Consider the following 20,939-nt stretch of genomic DNA (forward strand, 5'->3'; position numbering starts at 1 on the left):
TGACTGATAAAAATTGAGGCGCCTGTAGTTTGACTGATATAACAATAAACGATTATATAATTAAAAATTACATGAATTTTGTGCGCGGATCAAGAGTGGGTCAGACCCCCCTGCAAAATTCAATTTTCTCTAAATTACATTATAAAATTACCAAAAATATACGTCGGACCATCACCCCCCCCCCCCCCCCCCCCCGTCGGACCCCCACCCCCCTCCACGGCAAACACTCAAATAACCGTCGGACCCCCATCCCCCTTTCTGGAAAAAATTCTGGATCCGCACATGTATTTTTTTAAAATATAATTTTGAAACATATTTTAATAGTGTCTACGCTTATGAGTCCACATCAGATTCATCTGTCGTTAAATATCAATCCTCTTGTACGCTTGCGTCTCTCCTTCCAAAACAAAAGAAAGATTAAATACGGATGATTATTTACAGAACAAAATTGTTTTGTTCATGCATTATTTGAAATATCTACAACACATAATTTCATTTCCTCTGACATTCAATCAACACTCCTTTTTTCAACTGGCATCTGTAAAATAAAGCCTTTCATTGATAAAAACCTCTTCACTATTCTAAATATTCAATGAACAAAATAACATACACTACCGTATAACCTTAATATGACAAATGTAAGATATCCATTTGATGGTTATTTGGTTTTAAGCCTGTTTATCATGATTCCACACTTATAATCTATTACCGTAGTTTATATTAACAACAACGACATAGTACATTTCTCAAAAAAAAAATGGTGTGTAGTTTTCTGACTATATATTGGAGTTTTACCTACTAGTCTTAACTAACTCAATGTGCATACGTGTTCTTAAATAATGCATAAATAACACTTTAATATCTTCTCTTGATGTAGAGATTTGTTCCGGGTTTTTTTCTCACTCATTAATTTTCATACACCATTTATTCTAGTATGCAATTATTTTGTATTTATTTACCTCCAATAAAGACCAGCTGAGTTAAAGAGTAGACTGTCACGTAGCATCGGAGGTGGGGGCGCCACACTTTTTCTCGCTGCAAACATTGTTTTTTAAATTTACATATGAAAAAGTAAATTAAATGAGATTGCCCCCCTCCCCAACTTTTTTAGGAGCATGTAAAAATGGTAATGAAAGAGAGAAAATTAACAGTAAAATTGATGTTATATGAAGTTATATGTACGCTATGCTCTGCCCCCTCCCCCCTCCCTCTTTGATTTTTATGATTTTGAGAAGTTTTTTTTTTCTCTTTTATTAAAACAAATATTATAATAAAGAAACATGTACATCATATATTCAATATATTCATTCACAAATAGTTTCCTAAGTTAGTAAACATATTATTATTATTAGATCTAAATTTCTTCGCATATTTAAAAATATCATTTTGTAAACAAAGATTATATTTTAGTTTTTGTATAAGGTTTCTTTCTGACATAATTTCATTATCAAATCTACATTTCATTTTATATTATTGTAAAACATACAAAAGATATAAGATTGTTCAACATAACTGTATGAATATTATTTTCTTTATAAAAACCTAGGACTATAGTTTTCCATGTTATTGTGAGATGCAAAAAAGTCCCTACTCGTTCCCATATTTTGTTTACCATTTCGCAACTAAAAAACAAATGTTGTGCATCTTCGACTAATTTACATACATCACATAGTGGAGATACATGTTCATTCCACTTGCTTACTGCCAAATTATTGTTTACAATACAATGCAGTAACTTATAGTTAAATTCTGCAATATTATTTTCATACATTTGTTTAATTTTAGAAAAATAAATATTTTCCCAGTTGAAATCTGTTGTTTCAAGATCAAAAAGCTTTTCCCACATAGATTCATACAATGGGTACAGAAATTTTGAATTTACTAGTATAGAATAACAAAAACTGCTTTTCAAAGAATGAATTGACAATTGTACATTGTTTTTAAGCAAAAAATAATAATTACAATATTTTTTACATGTTTTGCATTTGAAAAGTTAAATAGTTTTATACATTCCTTCATTGCCTGCTTAAGCATTACATATTCACAAAGAATGTTATTTCTCTTTCTCAATAAATTCATTAAATAAGAAATATCATAGATCTCTCCATTCTTATCAAAAATGTCCTTAACATAAAAAATACCATGATTTTGAGAAGTTGTCTTGTTTTGTTGCTGTTGCTTATCAAGACCCTCCCCCTCCCCCCTCAAGAAAAAAAACTCTCAAAAACGAGATGCTACGTGCCTGATAGTTGTCATCAGGAAGAAGTGGGTACCACCATTAACAGACAGCAATGGAGGAGATGAATAGCGCAGATGCTCGGAAAAGACATCCAGTCAACAACAAGAACAACACTGCCAAGAAACCCAGCAAGAGATAAGGAGACAGAGAGGGAGGTCAGGAACATCATGGAAAAGAACGGTGGAGACACAAACCCAACAGATAGTCAGCGGTGTAGGAAGTTTGTTGTAGTCCTAACCACCATCGCGTTTGAAGGAAAGTGATGAATATTTCTTGAATGTTGCCCATGTGAACAAATCATATTCATTTATTTATTTATGCATTCATAAGTCTTAGACCTTTTGCATTGTTTATACACGTAGGTAAACACAATCGATTTTTTTTGCATTGCTGATTTCTTCAATGATTACCAGATTTTGCTACATTGTTGATTTGTAAACAATCCATGCATTACTTCACCACACTAAAGTATTGGATACATGTACACATAGACTAATGATAACTTACGTATGTAGAAATGTGCATGCTTTAAAACTAAATTTCATTCAACTTATAAACCATCATGAAACAGTTGTCTTTCCTTGGCATCACTAACAAAAGTATCAACAACATGTTCAAAAAACATTTTTATTTATCAGCAAGCTCAATAAACAGCCATAGTTAAACAAAGAGTTTTTCTGTACATTTCTTGTCAAGTCATTATGTAATGCATACACAGCATCACATAACATGGAAAAACAATAAAGACTCGGAGTACATGTACATCATCAAATTCAAATTAAGAGTGTAGAAATGCAAATAAAACACAGAAAGGTAGAAAAAAAAGCACACGTTATTTGTAAGTTGTTCATATCAAACACAATAGCAATGAAAGAAAATATATTTATACAATCATTCCTATAATTAACAATATCATGATACATATTAAAATGGATCATTATAACAATAATGCATCTCACTATACATCATATCAAACATAATTAATTAAAATTCATAACGTTCATTCATAACAAATTAATACTGTCTCATATATTCTTGTTTGAAACATACAGTATAAGAATATTTTCTTCTGGTGCCTTCCTCCCAAATATTTTACAGTATGTTTTAAATGTGAATTAATCTGTAACATGCATTTATATTGTTGTATATACCTAAATAGATAAGCTATAGTGTGAAATTGCAGAAATTAAAATTTAAAAAAAATCATATACAATTCTGGGTGACAAATTGCTAAAATATGCACCCAAGAAAAAAATTATTATTAATTAGATCAACAGATATATCTATGTTTGAATTTATTACAAGTTTATAAACAATTACTCGTGCAATGACTTTATTCATTTATTGATCCAAAGACATAAATAACAGAGATCTCTGGTATTTACATGCATGTTTCTGATTCACCTTTATTAGATTTTCTTTACCAGTTCATCTCTCCAAAATGACTTTGAGTGGTGCTCTCTTAATCTCAAATAACCACTACAGTGCAACTGTCTTGACTAGCCACTGTCAATGAACTCTGCATTAAATTGCTTTAAATGGCTTCTCTAATTCTTACAACAGAAATCTACTCTAGGTCATTAACTTTCTGGACTTCTCAAAAATGTCTTCATTGTTTCACTGATCCCAGGGAGAATCAAACCTTCAATAAGATTTCACATCATTTTATTTAACTCAGTCCGAGAGTTGTTAGACTCATATTTCACTACTAACGAGATCATGACTCACTGACCCACTTTGTCGAGTCTTCGGTCTCGGATGTGGTGAATGAGTGTTGCTGCTCCTCGTACAAGTAATACTATTTCTGATGTTTTGAATTGTTATCATATTACCTAATTATCATCGTTTTTAAAAGAGTCTTTGACATATCCTCAGAGCAGCCCCAAAGCTAGAAGCAAGCTAGTAAACTTTTGATATATGTTTATGATATTTAAATACCCCAACCCTGTTTGATCACCTCATAATACTCAAGGAATAATTCATTATTCTTTGATTTAAATATATGAAGGTCAACACTACTTCTAAAGTGACAGTCTAAATCATGCAACCTAATTGAAATATAATTTTCTTATTTATTTATCAAAACTGCTTACATGCAAAATTTTATTTTCTTTACTTTGCAAGTGACGGTTTCAGCCACAAAGAGGTTGTTTCTGGTGTCAACACATAAACCCCATGGATGCTGTAAACTACATTTGTCAATGAAGCAGAGGAATTGTCCGTCCTGATCAAATATGTGGATACAGTTGTTGTTATAGTCTGCAATTAAGATACGACTCTGGCTGTCTGTAGTGATGCCGGCTGGATCAAATGATTTCTTGGTAGAAGAGGAAGGTCGACCAAAGTATCTAAATCGGAGTTTCCCAGCCTCATTGACCACAACTACTACTTGAGCTTTACTGTCAGCTACACAAATATCTAGGTTCTTGTTTTCGGTGACGTATTTGGTGAAAGTATTATATGAATAGAGAGGTCGTCCTCTGTCATCGTATTGAATCGTTAGCTTTTCTAAGGAGCCAAAATAACAGACAACTTTTGTTTGTTTCTGATAAATACTATCCATGACAACTAGAAGGTTACCAGAGGAGGTACTACAGACATAGGTATCCACCCCTGTAGTTTGATCACTGTCTTTATCTGTGTATTTTTCACTATGTTCACAGTTCTGTCCTTAAGATCAGTATAAACTAGTTCACCACTCTGTGTCATTGCTATGTCCTGTGGCCTCTCCCCTGACTTGGTTTGGATTGACTTCACTATTTTACCATTGAGGTTGTAGAGTCTGATTATGTTGTCATTACCACTCGTCCACACTTCATCATCACTCAGACAGGACACATTGCGTAATTTATTAATTTTGTCATACTCTGTGTCAATATCTGTGATGATATGTGGTACTTCAATGATCGGTTTGTCAAGGAAAGACGACTCAGCACCAGGAGAATCCATTGTGTATCCATTTTCTTCTGTTTTGATGGATAATGCTGTCAGAGATCCAATCTGCTCATAAATCTGTTCTTTTCTGAGGAGTGAATCTTGGTAATGAAACTGTGAGTTTAGGTGGCATTCTGCTAAATTCAGCATTTCTGGATTTATAGGTAGAAAAACGCTAACATCATTGGATTTCAATAATTTCTCCAGATCAACAATTCTCTGTGTGATTTCAGACAGAGTGTGCTTAATTTCATTTTCCTGCTTTTTTATGGCATCCAGGTGTTTGGATTCCATTTCGTCCACGTCAGATTTCGGTTTATTAATAGCAGCGTCTATTTCTCTGTGCAAAATGTTTCCATGTATTTCGATAGCTGCTGTCAATTTCTTTGAGTTTTTGTTCAGTTCAGCTTTTTGAACTGGAATGTTAATTGCAATTTCCTGGTATTTTGAAAAAATTGATGTTTGTAATTCTTGTAAATCTGTCTGTAATATTTCTTTCTTTGCTTCTAGACTTTTCAAGAGTTCAACCTGTTTGTGTCCTAGATGTTCACCAGAGGAAACACACTCTAAACATATAGGGATGTTACAAAGTTCACAATAAAGTTCACATAATTTTGGGGAATGTTTCAAACATTCAGGAGCAAAGCCCCGCTTTTTAAATGGCACTACTCTGTGATCTTTGGATTCATCGGATAGATGTTCACCCACACATGCTTTACACAGATGTATGTGACAAATGTCACAGTACATAGGGGGGCCGGGGGTATCACAGAGATGACACCGTAACACATCCTGGGCCCAAGTACGGCGGTCCATGCTCAGACACCTTGATGTGTGTTTAATCGAGGTCTGGAAATAGAATTTACCGATTATTCATTTTGTTATCAATTTGTAACAATTGTACAGCGATCTACTTCTTGAACTCGCAGAAAAAAAACTTGCATGTGCACGTAAACCAGTTTACTTAGTGTTTACAACTAAAAAAGACGATTTCTCTGATAAAATCTATAGATATATCTGTTCACACAATTATCTTAAATCATATTTTTCTGATACGTAAACAAACTATTCAAACCTTCCCTCTCTAACAAGGCGATTCACTGGTATTTTACTTTCTCAGGCTGAACAATATTGCAGTGTGACGCGGTCTCCAGGTTATGTATATCACGAGATTATAATGCAGTGATGGATACTACCTAGTAGGTGCATGCCCCCCTCCCCCTTCGGTCAAAATTCAATTACGACGTTCGACTGTTTATCTGATAAAGGTCCAAACAAGAAATGTTTAATCGGAGTTATTATCATGCGCGGATCAAGGGGGAGGGGGGTTCACACACCCCTGCAAAACAAATTTTTTTTAAAATGATTTTAAAAATTGACAAAATTATATGCCTCAGGACCCCCCCCCCCCCGGCAAAATCAAATAACCGTCGGACCCCCTCACCCCCGCCGCCCGCTTTCTGGGAAAAAAAATTCTGGATCTGCACATGTATTTTTTAAAATATAGATATTTTTGAAACATAATTCACTTGTGTTTACGCCTAGGAGTCAACATCAGATTCATCTGTCATTAAAAATCAGTCCTCTTGAACGTTAGCGTCACTCCTTCCATAACAAAACAAAGAATGATTATTATTTACGGAACAAAATTGTTTTATTCATGCTTTGTTTAAAATATCTTACAACACAAAAACACATTTCCCTTGACATTCAATCAACACTGCCTTTTTTCAATTAGCATCTGTAAAATAAGGCCTTTAATTAATAATAATAACCTCTTCACTATCCTAAATATTCAATAAACAATATAGCATACACTATTGTGTAAACTTATGAAAAATATAAACATCCATTTGGTCGTAATTTGGTCAAATTCTGCTTATCATACTTATCGTGATTCCACAATTATATTAATCTACTAGATTTTGACCCGTGCGTGCACGGGTTGACATACCATATGATATCGGATATTTACGAAATAGATACATCGCCACACCGTATATATTGTTGACATTTGCATAACCAACCTTTAAGCCTAAAATATTGCTATTAATTTCACTACAATGCTGAGTTGAAATAATGTAAGTCTAAGTGGGGAAAAGCCTTCACCACAGTTAAAATGCCTCCCATTTACCCATAATGTAGCAGATATTTGCAGAATCGCTCCAAAACGATTTTGGAAAAAAATAATAAGTTGCATTAAAAATAACAGTCAAATTGTTCATAACAAACCATTTTGAAGTTGTAAATACCTTTCTTCGAAAAGTTTAATTCTATATAATTACAGAATTCAACATTTCATCAACAACGTTTTTTACACACCATGTTGACATTCGAAACTCTCGGGATTTTTTTTATAGTAAATGCACTGTGTTAGAGTTATCTCCCGTATTTTCTTTGATGAACAGAAAAAAAATTCCAATTAAAATTTACACGCATATGTGTTATCGTCTCTGAGTTTATCCTTGCAAATGTGATATTGTGGAAACATAAAATAAAGAGCTTCTCGTTATTTAGCGTGAATGTAATGCACATGCGCAAGATTGTAAAATAAAAAAAAATAAATGATATTCGGAATTTTTGGAGGAATTTTCGTTGATTATTAATAAGCAAAGCTTGATTGAGAAAAAATATCAACAGCCAAGCTGGATGGTACACTAATGACAAATCTAGGTCACAGGACTAGATTCGGGTAGACCTTAGTGAGAAGAAACACGTCACTAAGATGGCGACTCAGGTAAGAATCGTCCATGGCGTTAAGTTGCCGCTAAACGACACAGAGAGTTTCATGAAGTACATAATATACTTGTTGATTACTCGTATGGTACTTTTAAATTTATTGTGTTTTGATTAAAATGTCTATTGTGAAAACAATTTTTTTGTTCGAAGATTACTTTCTTTAAATAAAACTGTTTTATTGAAAAGGGTGCACCGTGTTGTGACGTACGGGTGACAAACTATACCGTACAGTTTTCTCAGGACGATGTACAGTGGACGGACTATCAAGAGCAATGTCAGAAAAAGGTAAAACGGGGAAGGATTAGTTATTATGATCGAGGCACTGACAATGTAACAATCAAGCTCACTATAAGAACCAACTGAGTCAATATGTTTTCATTTCAAATTAATTATATTTCTTCTTTTCAGTATTTCAGCGGCAACACTGACTAAAACACTATTAAACTGCAAACCCTTGATCCTCCCATCGTTGCTCGATTCGTTAGAATAAACGTGGTCGACTTCAACCGAAAGTCCAGTAACGCTAACAACTACGTGGGCATGCGCTTTGAACTTTACGGATGTTCTGTCAGGTTTTAACGTTTTTGTTGATAAAATTGTTCAAACAAATACAATATCATTTTTTTAGTACTTAATTGGTTTATATATAATTATTAGATGTAATTTGTTACGAATGAAAAACGTTTAGAAATGGCAAACCATAAACACCGTATCCCATATGTTTTGCCAATTTTGCAAGTCCTTCAGTTTCTACGTGTCTTTGGAACAATTTTTCCGGGAAATAAAGACCTTTTCGGTGACATTCTGCTTTTATCATTAAACTACATCCTCCCACGCCATCAATTGAAACTACTCGTTTCCCCTCTCCCTGTAAATGCGGTAAATAAACCCTCAGCGAAGCTCCATAGCCCTCTACAACGAGTTGTTGCTGGGGAAGTTTCCGTTGTCTTTGCAAAGACTCCTCCGTTTCCCGCCGAGAATTTTTATCGTAAATTCGCAGACGACCACTGTTTTCTCTGAACAGACACGAGGCCGTCACAACGTCCTTGTTTACATATACATGTATCATCTGTTGTATCAAGTCTGGAGGAACGCTGCGTAAATCGGAATCCATCCACAGGACGTAATCCTCGTCTCCCAAAGCAGCCATGAGTAACAGATTTCGGGCTCTTGCTAAATGGCTCCTTCTTTGAAATTGATTGACGTAAGAATGTTCTTTCATCCAGCTGTTTGTTTCTAGTCCTCCGGTGAAGTTAAAATGGAGGACGTCCGCCCTGCGCAGACCAATGGATTTAAATATATCTACAGCATTCTGTGCTTTCAAAAACGTCCTATCGTTGCTACCATCCTCCCCCAATACAACCGAGAGTCTACTTTTAGGATAATTCAACGTTCTGATAAGATTCACGTAGTTTTCTATATCTCTCTCGCTGTTGTGTATGGGTGTCAGAATTAACACCGAGAAGTCCTCACAAAATGTCTTGTTAAGTCTCGTTAAGAATTCAGCAATCTCAGGAGACACTGGTTCGGTTGTTTCATTTTTCAGGGAATGTTTTGGCACGGGAGATAATTTTGAAGCATTGAAATCTGTCCCTGTTTCATTATATTGACACATCATCGTTAATTTGCTTCTTATCACATCAGTACTTTGATTGCCTTGGCGTATCATCATGGTCCAGTAAATTTTGGTAATGGAAAATAGAAATATGAGGAATACTACTGACTTCAAGAGTCGTTTGTGGCTAACCATCGTAAAACAATCTACAAAAAGTCCATTTAAAATAAAGTTTGATAAGCGTATTTATGTTTTTATATTCAAATTAATTGAATAAAGTGATAAGAGTGTCTGCTTCTCTCTCTCTCTCTCTCTCTCTCTCTCTCTCTCTCTCTCTCTCTCTCTCTCTCTCATAAAAATGAACAACTTACAATATACATGTACATAAAACAACAGGGTTTAACGATATATACTTACCTTAAAAGTTTGTTATCATTAATATTCGTACATCTTATCACGCCATCTCGTATTCCAGGGTAAACAATATAGCTGATAAATTTAACATTCATTCAATGACATGTACATTTACCGTGGTATATATATTGATCGTCCGAATTTACGAATGAGCACCCATGTGTCAAAATCGATTTATTATAATGAAGTTTTAAAGATCTGTTGAATTTTAAATCAAGTTTTTATGCAAAGGAGTAAAATACCGGTATGTTATATAATGCATCAATGTGGAAAGCAAAATCAATGTGTTTAAATCAGACAGACAAGCCTACAGCAAGATCAAGCTGGGTGTGAAATAAAAGATATATTTGGTTTACGTCAGCATTTCATGAATTATATCAATAACATTGTCGTCATTGAGATAAGATACGACTCCCATCCAACTAAAATTCTTGTTTCCAAATTTACTAGTTAAAATTGTTATTTTTTGCTCGGGAGTTACCGATGAATTTAGCTGGTTTAACCCCTGCCACACCGGGCTGCGTCTTAAAGGTAATCCTGCTGACTCCATAAAAAATTCAGAATGCAGATGTGCGACCAGTAGAAACCCCTACAGCGGCGCAACAACGCAGCGGAATCTTAATTTATCACGGAAGGGTCATTAGAACGCCATTTGACTCCGCGTACTTTGAGGATGTTCTGATTAGCATGCAATAGAAACGAATTCGAAGTCGAATTCGAAGTGGAGTCACCATGACAGAACGGGAAGATCTCTAGCAGCACCGCACCGTCGGCGCACGTGAGAAACGCACGTGCACATAATCGCACTATATGAAGACGCGGTGATAAGTCGAGTGCGCTTACATGGAAAACTTTCGGAGTATTTTGGGATATCACAGCGATAAACCCCTGTCACACCGGGACTGCATCCTCAAGGCGATCCTGCTGCGTCCTTAAAATGTAAAGCGTTAAGGTAAACGCAGTAGAGTTTCCTACGGCACAGCAACAACGCAGCAGCATCTTTTAAAATATGTCGCAATGGAATCGCTTAGAACGCCATGCGATGGCGCTCACTTTGAGCATGCACGCCGTGGCTCAAATAAACACGCAAAATAAACGAAGTTGAATTGCAGCGACATCGCCGTAGGTCTCCAACAGCGCCACAGGAGCTCCGTTGGCGTGCTCAAGTAACGCACATTATCGCAGTATAGAAGCAGTGATCAGTGGATTGCACTTGCACAGAGTCCTTCGTTTACGCTGCATTCACGATTATTGCACTTTTTTGCGTTTCCTCTAGTTTCATCAACGTCTAACAGGGCCTAGGCGATGTTTCTAATTCGTTGTCAGCCAGACTACAAAATCTTTAACAATCATTATGGCTGTTGTACAATAGCAAGAAATATAGTAAATATTACCAAACGATATAAAAAGAAGCATTTTCGATTATTTCATGACCTATTCAAGGACGTACATTTGATTCATGCCATTGTACTTAAATGTTACGAGGCCTTCTGGGTTTTTTAAAAACTAAGATGGGCCATTTTTTGTAGACCCGTTCACTACGATTTTTGATTTGTTATAAATTATTTCCAAAACTATATATCAATTACATTTTAATTTAGTTATATTATTGAAACAACTAATTTTCAGTCGATGTTTTTAATAATTATTCAATTACACTAACAAAATAAAGTTGAAAATTTTTGTTTTGCTTACAATTGTACATATCAAAATGTATATACCCATACCTGAAGAATATCTGAAGTGCACCAAGCACGCCGTGAACGTGATTTGAAAATTCATAGCACATCATGAGTGCTTGGCGGATCATCGGCGAGAGCGCAGTCAGTCACCAAGTAGAACTTTGTGAAAACGCAGTATATGCCGCTCTGTTGAAATGCATCGGTCGTCTTCATTTACACTGACATTTTCAAGTGTAAGTTATTCATTTATATTAAAAAAAATTATATATTTTTTAAATTGTATTATTATTCCATCGGAGATTCCAGGAATGTTTTCGTGCACGCAGTCGGTGCACTGAACACGCAGTAAATGCGAGGTACGTCATGGACACTCAGCGATACCGCATGCAATCAATCCCAAAGTACAAGTTGAATTACTTGAGAACGCGGTTCCACGACGGGAGCTCTGTAGAAACGCCTCGATCGCCGAGAGGGCTCCGTGACATATTTTTCTTGTAAAAACTTCGTATAAATTTGTAACTTTGTACAATTTTTAAAGAAATTTCCTTACACCCACATTGCGATTCCATGAATTTTAAAACTTCCTAATTTCTCTGTGGGAATGCATGTTGGTGTGACAGGGTCTTTACAAGCTATAAATGATATTATTGTAAAAATTCTTTGTACAAGTAAACAGTATATGAAAAAATAACCCAAATTGAATGAAATCATTGTTCTTAAGACAATCCTGTATATCATCCAAATAAGACACTATTTATATAATTGTGAGCAATCTTTCACCATAGCTCTTTTTGTTCTTTATGGTACAATTTATTACACAGAGAGAGAGAGAGAGAGAGAGAGAGAGAGAGAGAGAGAGAGAGAGAGAGCGTGCGTGCATGCCTGTTTGTGTGTGTGTGTGTGCCCTCACTTCTTTGTATGTTTATACCTAAGATGTCAAATTAGTTGTTTCACAAAGCTGTCAAATCTTTAAAGAAGATACTGATACGATTGTGAGACTTCTTAATAGTCTGTACTGACAATAGAGGCAGCGAGTAAACAGGATATCAATATGATACATGTATATTAAGAAGTGCAATATTGATTCATAAAGAATATATCTTTTGGAAGTATAAAAGATATGGAGAATATTAACAGTCTGTATACTCTCTCTGTAATAAATTTAGAGCACTTCAGGCAACCACAGTTTATAGTAAACTTAAGTTTTAACGATGTATAGTTACCTTTGCTTTCTTACAATGTATAATAATTATATGGGCATGTTATCACGCTGTTTCGTGCTCCTGGGTAAACATATAGCTGATATATGTTTTTAATTTTTTTCCTACATGTACTGTGGAATATACATATCGAAAGTTTGAGTTACTGAATTAGCAATCATGTGTCAAACGCAATCTAATCCGAGGGATATCTATGTTTTTCCGGGGGGGGGGGTGTCCTATTTTCGATAATTTTCCTATACATATGTAAATTTTAGAAATTTGTAATTTCCAAAGGCGGAAGGGAGGGGGGGGGGTGTTCTGATTCCTCCATCCTCATTCAGATCTGCGCACGAGAGTCATACATGTAGCTCTAGAGAAACTGATGGCTATTTGATATAGTTCTACCTTATTTACCGATCGGTCAAAAACTTCAGCAACCTAAAATGAATCAAGAATTGTTTAAAGTGATCATGTTAATGTCAAAGGTGTTTGGGTCATGTGAGAGTTCTTATGATGTCAATATATGTCATTTCGGTAAGTTCTTTTACCGCAGTTGCCTGAGTTATCTGAGTTATCTGAAATAATTAATTATTTAAAACATTATTATGTTAATAATATTCAAACATCTTAAAATATATTTAATGCGTGAATCTAAGTTGTGTGAGTGTGTATTTTATTGTATTAATTTCTGTGATAATTATTGTTACAGATCACCATCAATTCTATGAATTGAAAAAATATAAATACAAGAACCCAACAGCTGAGTTGTTCATTTTATCAACAACAATGATTTGCGTTAACATTAAAGAGCAGCTGTGACAATTGTATTGATAAATATTATATCTTAAAATACCGTATGAAATGAACATATGATTGTCATACAATTTTTTAACAGATGATATATGATATTGTATCGAAACAGTATCAATGAATATCCAAGATAAAAAAGTATGGTTTTCATAATTATATTATGATAAAGGTGGTCTCATAAAGGTGATGTCTCATAAAGGTGATGCCTCGTCTCAGTGAGCTTTGTAATCTGTGAACACCTATGTTTTTAGGACGGTACTATTACACAATGGCAAACCAAGTTCTAAACTAAAAATGCAACTCCATTTTCATTGGTGTATTTTCCATTTTTGTTTCTAATTTCGGGAAGGTATAAGTTATTGGTGGCCAGTTTTTCCGCTCTGGGATCTGAATCCTTAATAAATTCACTAAAGTTTATATAAAACCAACTTGCACTTTGAGACCTGCATGCATGTTAAAATCCCGACAAAAATGACCAAATGTTTACCTGTATATGCGAGGTATTTAAATTGCATGCTTGAGTGAACATAAATTATAACACGGGTGTGGATCTGACAGGAACATTTCAACTACTGATTTTTTTTCAAAAGGTGCGTGTGTTAAAATTTATCATATTGGCTGTTACGATTGCCAAAATATATGCATGCACCAAGGGTTTTACAGGATCCTCTCCGATTTCTTTTACTCTAGACTAATTAACAAATACTGTAATGTGATACCCGTACATACATTTTTCATTCCTAGTACCATAATGCGTCAGACCTTGGATATATACTCGATAATGATGAATATGTCACCACACAATAATGATGAATATGTCAACATACTGAAAATGTTTACAGTATCTTTATGTTGACATATTCATTATTATCATGGTTATTGTGTGACGGATTCTTTCAGCAATTGATAAAAGGATTGATTCTATTTAGATTTAATATATTAATAGATTAATTAAATATATTTATATTTTTATGCATGCATGTATATAGTGTTAAACTTAATATAATTACTCTTGAAATGTAAACAGATTTTGTATATATTTACAACATACAAAAATACAGAAATTTATCAATACTGTTTGTTTACATGCAATACTGGATTTTCTTTATTTTGCCAGTGTTTCTCTCAGACACAAAGAGGTTGTCTCTAGTGTCCACACATAAACCTAATGGACCCTGTAAATGACAGTTGTCTATGTAGCGGAGGAAATGTCCGTCCTGATCCAGGATGTGGATACAGTCGTTGTTTTCGTCTATTGTCAGGATCCGACTTTGGCTATCTGTCGTGATGCCAGCTGGAATGAATGGTTGCCTGGTGGCAAAGGACGGACCAGTGTAGGTAAATCGGAGTTTCCCAGCCTGATTGACCACTATGACTGCATTGGCTCCATAGTCAGCTACACAGATGTCTAGATTTTTGTTCTCACTGATGTGTTTAATGAGACGATTAGATGAATAGAGAGGTTGTCCTTTGCCATCATATTGAATTGTTTGTTTCTCTATTGGGCCAGAGTAACGCACCACTTTTGTTTCTTTTTCACCAAGACTGATCACGACAACCAGAAGGTCACCAATGGAGGTGCTACAGACAAAGCCAGGTATCCAACCCTCTAGTTTGATCACTGTCTGTATCTGTGTATTCTTCACCTTTTTCACAGTTCTATGATAGGGATCAGTATAAACTAGTTCACCACTCTGTGTCACTGCTATGTCATTTGGTACCTGCCATGACTTCGTTTGGATTGACTTCACTAGTTTACCATGGAGGTTGTAGAGTCTCATCATGTTGTCCCGACCATGCGTCCACACCTCCTCATCACTCAGACAGGACACACCGCCTAGTTTATTAAATTCTCCATACTCTGTGTCTATATCTGTGATTATTCGTGGTACATTTATAATTGGTCTATCATGAGAATCCATTTTGTGGACATGTTCTTCTGTTTTTATGGATAACACTGACAGAGAACCAATCTGCTGATAAATTTGTTCTTTGTTAATTTTCTGAGGGGTGAATATTGGTAAGGAAATAAAGAGTTTAGGAGGCATTCTTCTGAATTCAGCATTTCTGGATTGGTAGGTAGTAAGAAGGCTAACATCTTTAGAGTTCAGTAATTTCTTCAGATCAGCAATTATTTGTGTGATTTCTGCAATACCGCACTTAATTTCATCTTCTTGCTTATTTAGGGAAATCCAGTGTTTGGATTCCATTTCGTCCACATCAGATTTCAGTTTATTGATGGTATTGTCTATTTCTCTGTGCAAAATGTTTCCATGTTTGGTTAGAGCTGTTGTCAATTTCTTTGAGTTTTTATTCAGTCCAGCTTTTTGAACTGGGATGTTATTTGCAATTTCTTGGTATTTGGGAAAAATTGATTTCTCTAATTCTTGTAAATCTTTCTTTAATATATCTTTCTTCGCTTCTAGGGTTTTCAAGAGTTCAACCTGTTTGTGCCCTAGATGTTTACCAGTAGAAACACACTCTAAACAAATAGGAATGTTACAATGTTTACAATAAAGTTCACATAGTTTGTTGGAATGTTTTAAATCCCCGCTTTTTAAACAACACTACTTTGTGGTCTTTAGATTCATCGGATAGATGTTCACCTACACATGATTTACACAGTTGTATGTGACAAATGTCACAATACATAGTAGGGCCCGGGGTCTCACAGAGATGGCACCGTAACACATCCTGGGCCCAAGTACGGCGGTCCATGGTCAGACACCTGTTTTTAAAAGCATTGTGGAAAAAAAATTCGCCGACTATTCATTTTGTAATAAATGTATCTATTTGTAACTGATGTACAGCGATCTAATTCTTGTACTCGCAAAAACAAAAAACCTCAGATGAAATCGTGCAAGTGTACGTAATCCTCTGTGTCTAATAAAATCTGGATACATTTGTTGACACAGTTATCCCGGATCATAAGCTTATGATTCACAAACAAACTACAAACATCCACTTGCCAACATGGCGACTTAGGTATTTTTTCTTCCTGGTCTGGTCAGGTTGTGACTATCACGTGTTTAAAATGCAGTGGTGGATAAAAGGGGGTGTTTCCAATTTTTTGACTGAAAATTAAATAACATGCGACATTTTGGCTGATACAATAGCCTCAGATTGTCACTGAACATTAGATCCTCGGGTAAAACTGCATCGTTATTCGAATTTGCCATTTTTATACATAACCTCCCTACACTACACCATTTACGTGTACTTAATTTACAATGCAAAAATTTACACCCGTCCGGTGTACACTGGTGTACATCTATTCAAGCTTAATCGAGCACTGGTTGTCCTCTCTCCCCAGCTCTTTCATCACAATAAAGCTATCGCAGAAGAAACGTTACTCCATCAAACAAAAATACTTTGTTGTAAATCTAGTTTTTAAATTTACCTTCACATTAATTTATAGTTTTTGGGGCAAAAAAAATCCCATTATAACTTAAAATATCACTGGAACTTCCTAACATACACCATTATCTCTAACATAAACCAAAGATTTGTATATCTTAACTCATTTGAAATGTATTCACCTATACTACTATATTAAAATAATAGACTCGAATTTTTTGTCTTTAATACCGAGAAATCGGAAGAATACTGTCTTTTGTTTTATTCATTTTAAACATCATTGGAACTTGAAGATTACCAATTTGTTTTTATTTTTTCTAAGTTACGCTTCGCTAATTAATAATCAACAAAAATTCCTCAAAAAATCCCGGAAATCACCTGGATTTTTTGGATTTTACAATCTTGCGCTCGCGCAATACATTTACGCTAACGGGGTCTTTAGTTTATGTTTCCACAATATCACATCTGCATGAATAAACTCAGAAATGATAATACAAATACGGGTAAATTTTCATTGGACTTTTGCTATATATTCTGTTCATAATTATAGATCAATCATTTCTTATGAAAGAAAGTATAAAATAACAAATATACATTTCAACTAAGTACTTACTTTTGTCTTCGTGATTACGAAAAATATTTGATTTCATGCAAAAAAGTTAGTTTATATTTGTTAGGAGAGTGAAGATAGAATATGTTTTATCGTAAAAATGAATAATGTCCTACGGACACAGTTTTACAACGAAAATACGTGTACGTTGGTGAAAAGGTTTTGAATTCTTCCATTCTATGGACTAAAATTTTTAGCTGAAAGGTATTTGCAGTCTCAAAAAGGTTCTTTGTGATGAATTGACTGTTATTTCAAGGCAACTTCATTAACTTTCTCCAAAATCGTTCCGGAGCGATTCTGCAATTTTCTGCTACATTACGGATACATACATGTAAGGGAGGCATTCTAACTGTGGTGAGGGCCTTTCCCGAGACACAGTTAGATTATTAAAAGGCCCTCACCACAGTTAGATTTTTCAAACTAAGGAAAGTGTAGTGAAATTAATAGCATTATTGAAGGCTTATAACTTTGTATATGTAAATGTCAATAATAAGGTGTGTCGATGTAACTATTTCGTAAATGTCCGATATGTAATGTCAACCCGTGCACGCACGGGTCAAAGTCTAGTCTTTATTTAACAAAATACATCAAATCAAAAGAATGTTCTTTAGAATTATACAAATTTTACTTTGTATATTGCATGTACGTGTATTCATGTAAAGCTGTTCATCGTTCATCGTCTGTTGGATGAGATCCGAGGAGTTCAGCAAAACCTGGCTCTTTTGCAGTCCCAAGTGAACAAACTTAAAGGTGTCAACGTTTCAGGGAAGATTCTTCAAATAATTCAACATGGAAAGAGTTGCACAAGTAAGATACATGTATATTTACTATATGGTAGAAAATATAAATGTATTTTACATTATACATTGACAAAAGCTCACTGATATTGTTAATTTGTTTGCCGAATGGTTCATGATATGATCTTACAAATAACATTAACGAATATGGTCCTAAAACTTAACTAATTAAAAATTAAAAACTTAAGACAACTTTTTACTGCTATACACGTGCATTTTTTTTCTTAAATAGTGCTGACAAAATAAATCAAGAAAAAAAAACCATGGCGTTTATATTTTACACTGTTTTAGCTAATAATGCAGCTCTTGAGATGTTAAGCGAGCTAAAATAGAACAATACATTCTTGGAGAGGGTGTACAGTTTTACCGCCAATTCTTTGCCATAGCGGGACAGATCCTGGCTCCACAACAGACGATCTTTGCTCTTCAGAATCAGCCCAGGGAACCTCTGATCTGGTCTTAAGGTAATTTTACTGTCACATGCCGTTCAATTTTTATTACAGCTGATGCAGATATTACCAATATATGGTTTTTGATTGAATTTAGTTGGTGGCAGTGAGTAGACAACATAGTCTTCGTTATATTGTAACTTTTTATGTATGCCCCGACGGTAAATTCAAATAAAAAAATGACAAAGCTATTTGAAATGTTTAAAGAATAATAAAGCATAACTTTTCCTTATTATAAAGAAGGAACATATATTTCCTATTTTTAAGTGTGCTTGATTCGACCAGTACTCTATCCTCGCCAATTTAATCATCATGGCAGTCTACAAATATACGAATTCTTACTTTTATTGAAGTGTACCTTTAATTAGCAGCACCAGTGATTTACCTCTCGGACTCGAAAACTCCAGCGTGATTCCCGATTCGGCTATTTCTGCTAGCGAGACGCTAAGCAGAAGCTGGATGGTACACTAATTATGACAAATCTTAGTCACAGGACTGGATTCAGGTAGACCTAGGTGAGAATAAACACGTCAGTAAAGTGGCGCCTCAGGTAAGAATCGTTTATTGTAGGGTATACCGCTGTCATATTGTAAGACGACAGGTGAAAAAGACCTGCATCTATATATTTACGGTAAGCGATAAAAGTGAATTTAAAAAAAATTAATCTCAAGTGTGCTTCGGTATATGAACACATTGTTTTCTGTTATATAAACAAAGATACATTAATACTGATTTTACTTTTTGTTTAATGTGTTAGAAATTCATGTAGTAAATTGAAAAAGTATTTTTTAATAGGAGTCACGTGAACAACCTCATGTGTAAATTTATCAGCGATACGTCATATGCACAACAAGTGATGACGTATCGCTGATGATGTTCTCTGCTTGTTCATTCCTCGAGCAAGGACGCCATTTTCAATGGGAGAGGAAAATCTCACATTTGCGGACCTTTCGGAAGTTATTTCGAAAGAATTTAAAGTGTTGGAAGACAAACTCGATTGCAAACTAGAGAGTTATCGCAAAGAATTACACGAGCTCGCTCGGGAGCCGATTACATGTGATAGTTTGGACGATCGTGATCCGCCACGTGGCAGTGCCCCGATCACTGGCTGCACTGAACAACCCAGTCCCACTTTTGTATGTGCCGCTGGGATAGGCCCGGATACCCAGGGTGAGTTTCAGACATTAAAAGATACTTTGAATAGAGTAAAGCTTCCATCCGAACTTAAGCTAAATGAATCACGTCAAGGGATCCAACGCGCGGATCAAGCGGTGTACCACGTTTTGACAAAATGTGCTAGATATGCAGAAACTTCCTTAAAACTACTTTCTACAATAGAGCCAGGGACAAAAATTTCCTCGGAAACACTCGAACAATTCTTTTTGATAAACCAAGCTCAGATTCAGTATCTACAGGATGAATACGCATCCATCTTAGTCAACAGCCAGTTCGACTCGACGACATCAAAACTCTTTCGCGCACTGCAAAAGAACACTTCCGGACTTAACGCCAGTTCTTTGGAGACGTTACGGTCGGCGGCTTCCTTATCAGCGGCGGCCAAACCACCACCAACCAGACAGTATAGTGGATTTAGCAATCGTGGATACTATAGGGGTGGATCTCGTGGAGGTTATAGGACCGGACCGGACACGTTCGATCGTTTTTCGCGCCGACAGTTCCGTACCAAAAGAAGACCGGACGACGGTTCGTCGGACAGGGACGTTCTTGACATCCAATCTACTTCTTAATGTGTAGGGCAACTTTAAGGAAGAGTATCTCACACTGGAATAAGATTGGTACATCGGATGTTGTTAAACAGTGGATATTGGAGGGTGTGAGGTTGCCTTTCCACGAAGTGCCGGATAACTTTGAACTACAAAATCATACATTGTCCAATGCACAACAATTGTTTATACAATCTGAAATTCACAGACTCATTGAATGTGATTACATAGAGGTATGTGAGAGAAAACCTAACTGTGTGAGTCCTTTGGGTTGTGTGCCAAAACGAAATGGTAAATATAGGTTGATTACTGACTTGAGAAATTTAAACTCATTTTGCTCACCTCCTAGATATGAGAATGAGGATGTGAGAGATCTTGCATCAATCTTAAAACCTCATGACAAATTCATTTCTTTAGATATTAAAGA

The 20,939-nt window shown here is 35.3% G+C and overlaps 3 protein-coding genes across 3 annotated transcripts in view; 1 reads left to right on the top strand and 2 right to left on the bottom strand.

Annotated features, from left to right (window-relative positions):
- Positions 1-8,458, top strand: part of LOC105320144 (uncharacterized) — a 77,240-nt gene extending 68,782 nt beyond the window's left edge. Inside the window, exons 4-5 of the mRNA XM_066070712.1 lie at positions 8,099-8,197; positions 8,321-8,458. Coding sequence (XP_065926784.1) covers positions 8,099-8,197; positions 8,321-8,344 — 123 coding nt within the window. The 3' untranslated portion in view covers positions 8,345-8,458. The remainder of the gene's footprint in view (positions 1-8,098; positions 8,198-8,320) is intronic.
- Positions 2,816-6,538, bottom strand: LOC117685394 (E3 ubiquitin-protein ligase TRIM9-like). The gene is made up of 2 exons (XM_034459766.2): positions 6,249-6,538; positions 2,816-6,022 (listed from the first exon to the last, which is right to left on the bottom strand). Exon 2 carries the CDS (start codon positions 5,987-5,989, stop codon positions 4,808-4,810), a length of 1,182 nt encoding a protein of 393 aa, XP_034315657.2. The 5' UTR covers positions 5,990-6,022; positions 6,249-6,538; the 3' UTR covers positions 2,816-4,807.
- Positions 8,459-8,492: 34 nt separating the features above from the next.
- LOC117685401 (uncharacterized) lies at positions 8,493-10,280 on the bottom strand. Its single transcript, XM_034459779.2, has 2 exons — positions 9,885-10,280; positions 8,493-9,673 (listed from the first exon to the last, which is right to left on the bottom strand). Exon 2 carries the CDS (start codon positions 9,660-9,662, stop codon positions 8,580-8,582), a length of 1,083 nt encoding a protein of 360 aa, XP_034315670.2. The 5' UTR covers positions 9,663-9,673; positions 9,885-10,280; the 3' UTR covers positions 8,493-8,579.
- Positions 10,281-20,939: the final 10,659 nt, after the last annotated feature.

This window comes from Magallana gigas, chromosome 9 (assembly GCF_963853765.1).
Source record: "Magallana gigas chromosome 9, xbMagGiga1.1, whole genome shotgun sequence".
Classification (NCBI taxonomy): domain Eukaryota; kingdom Metazoa; phylum Mollusca; class Bivalvia; order Ostreida; family Ostreidae; genus Magallana; species Magallana gigas.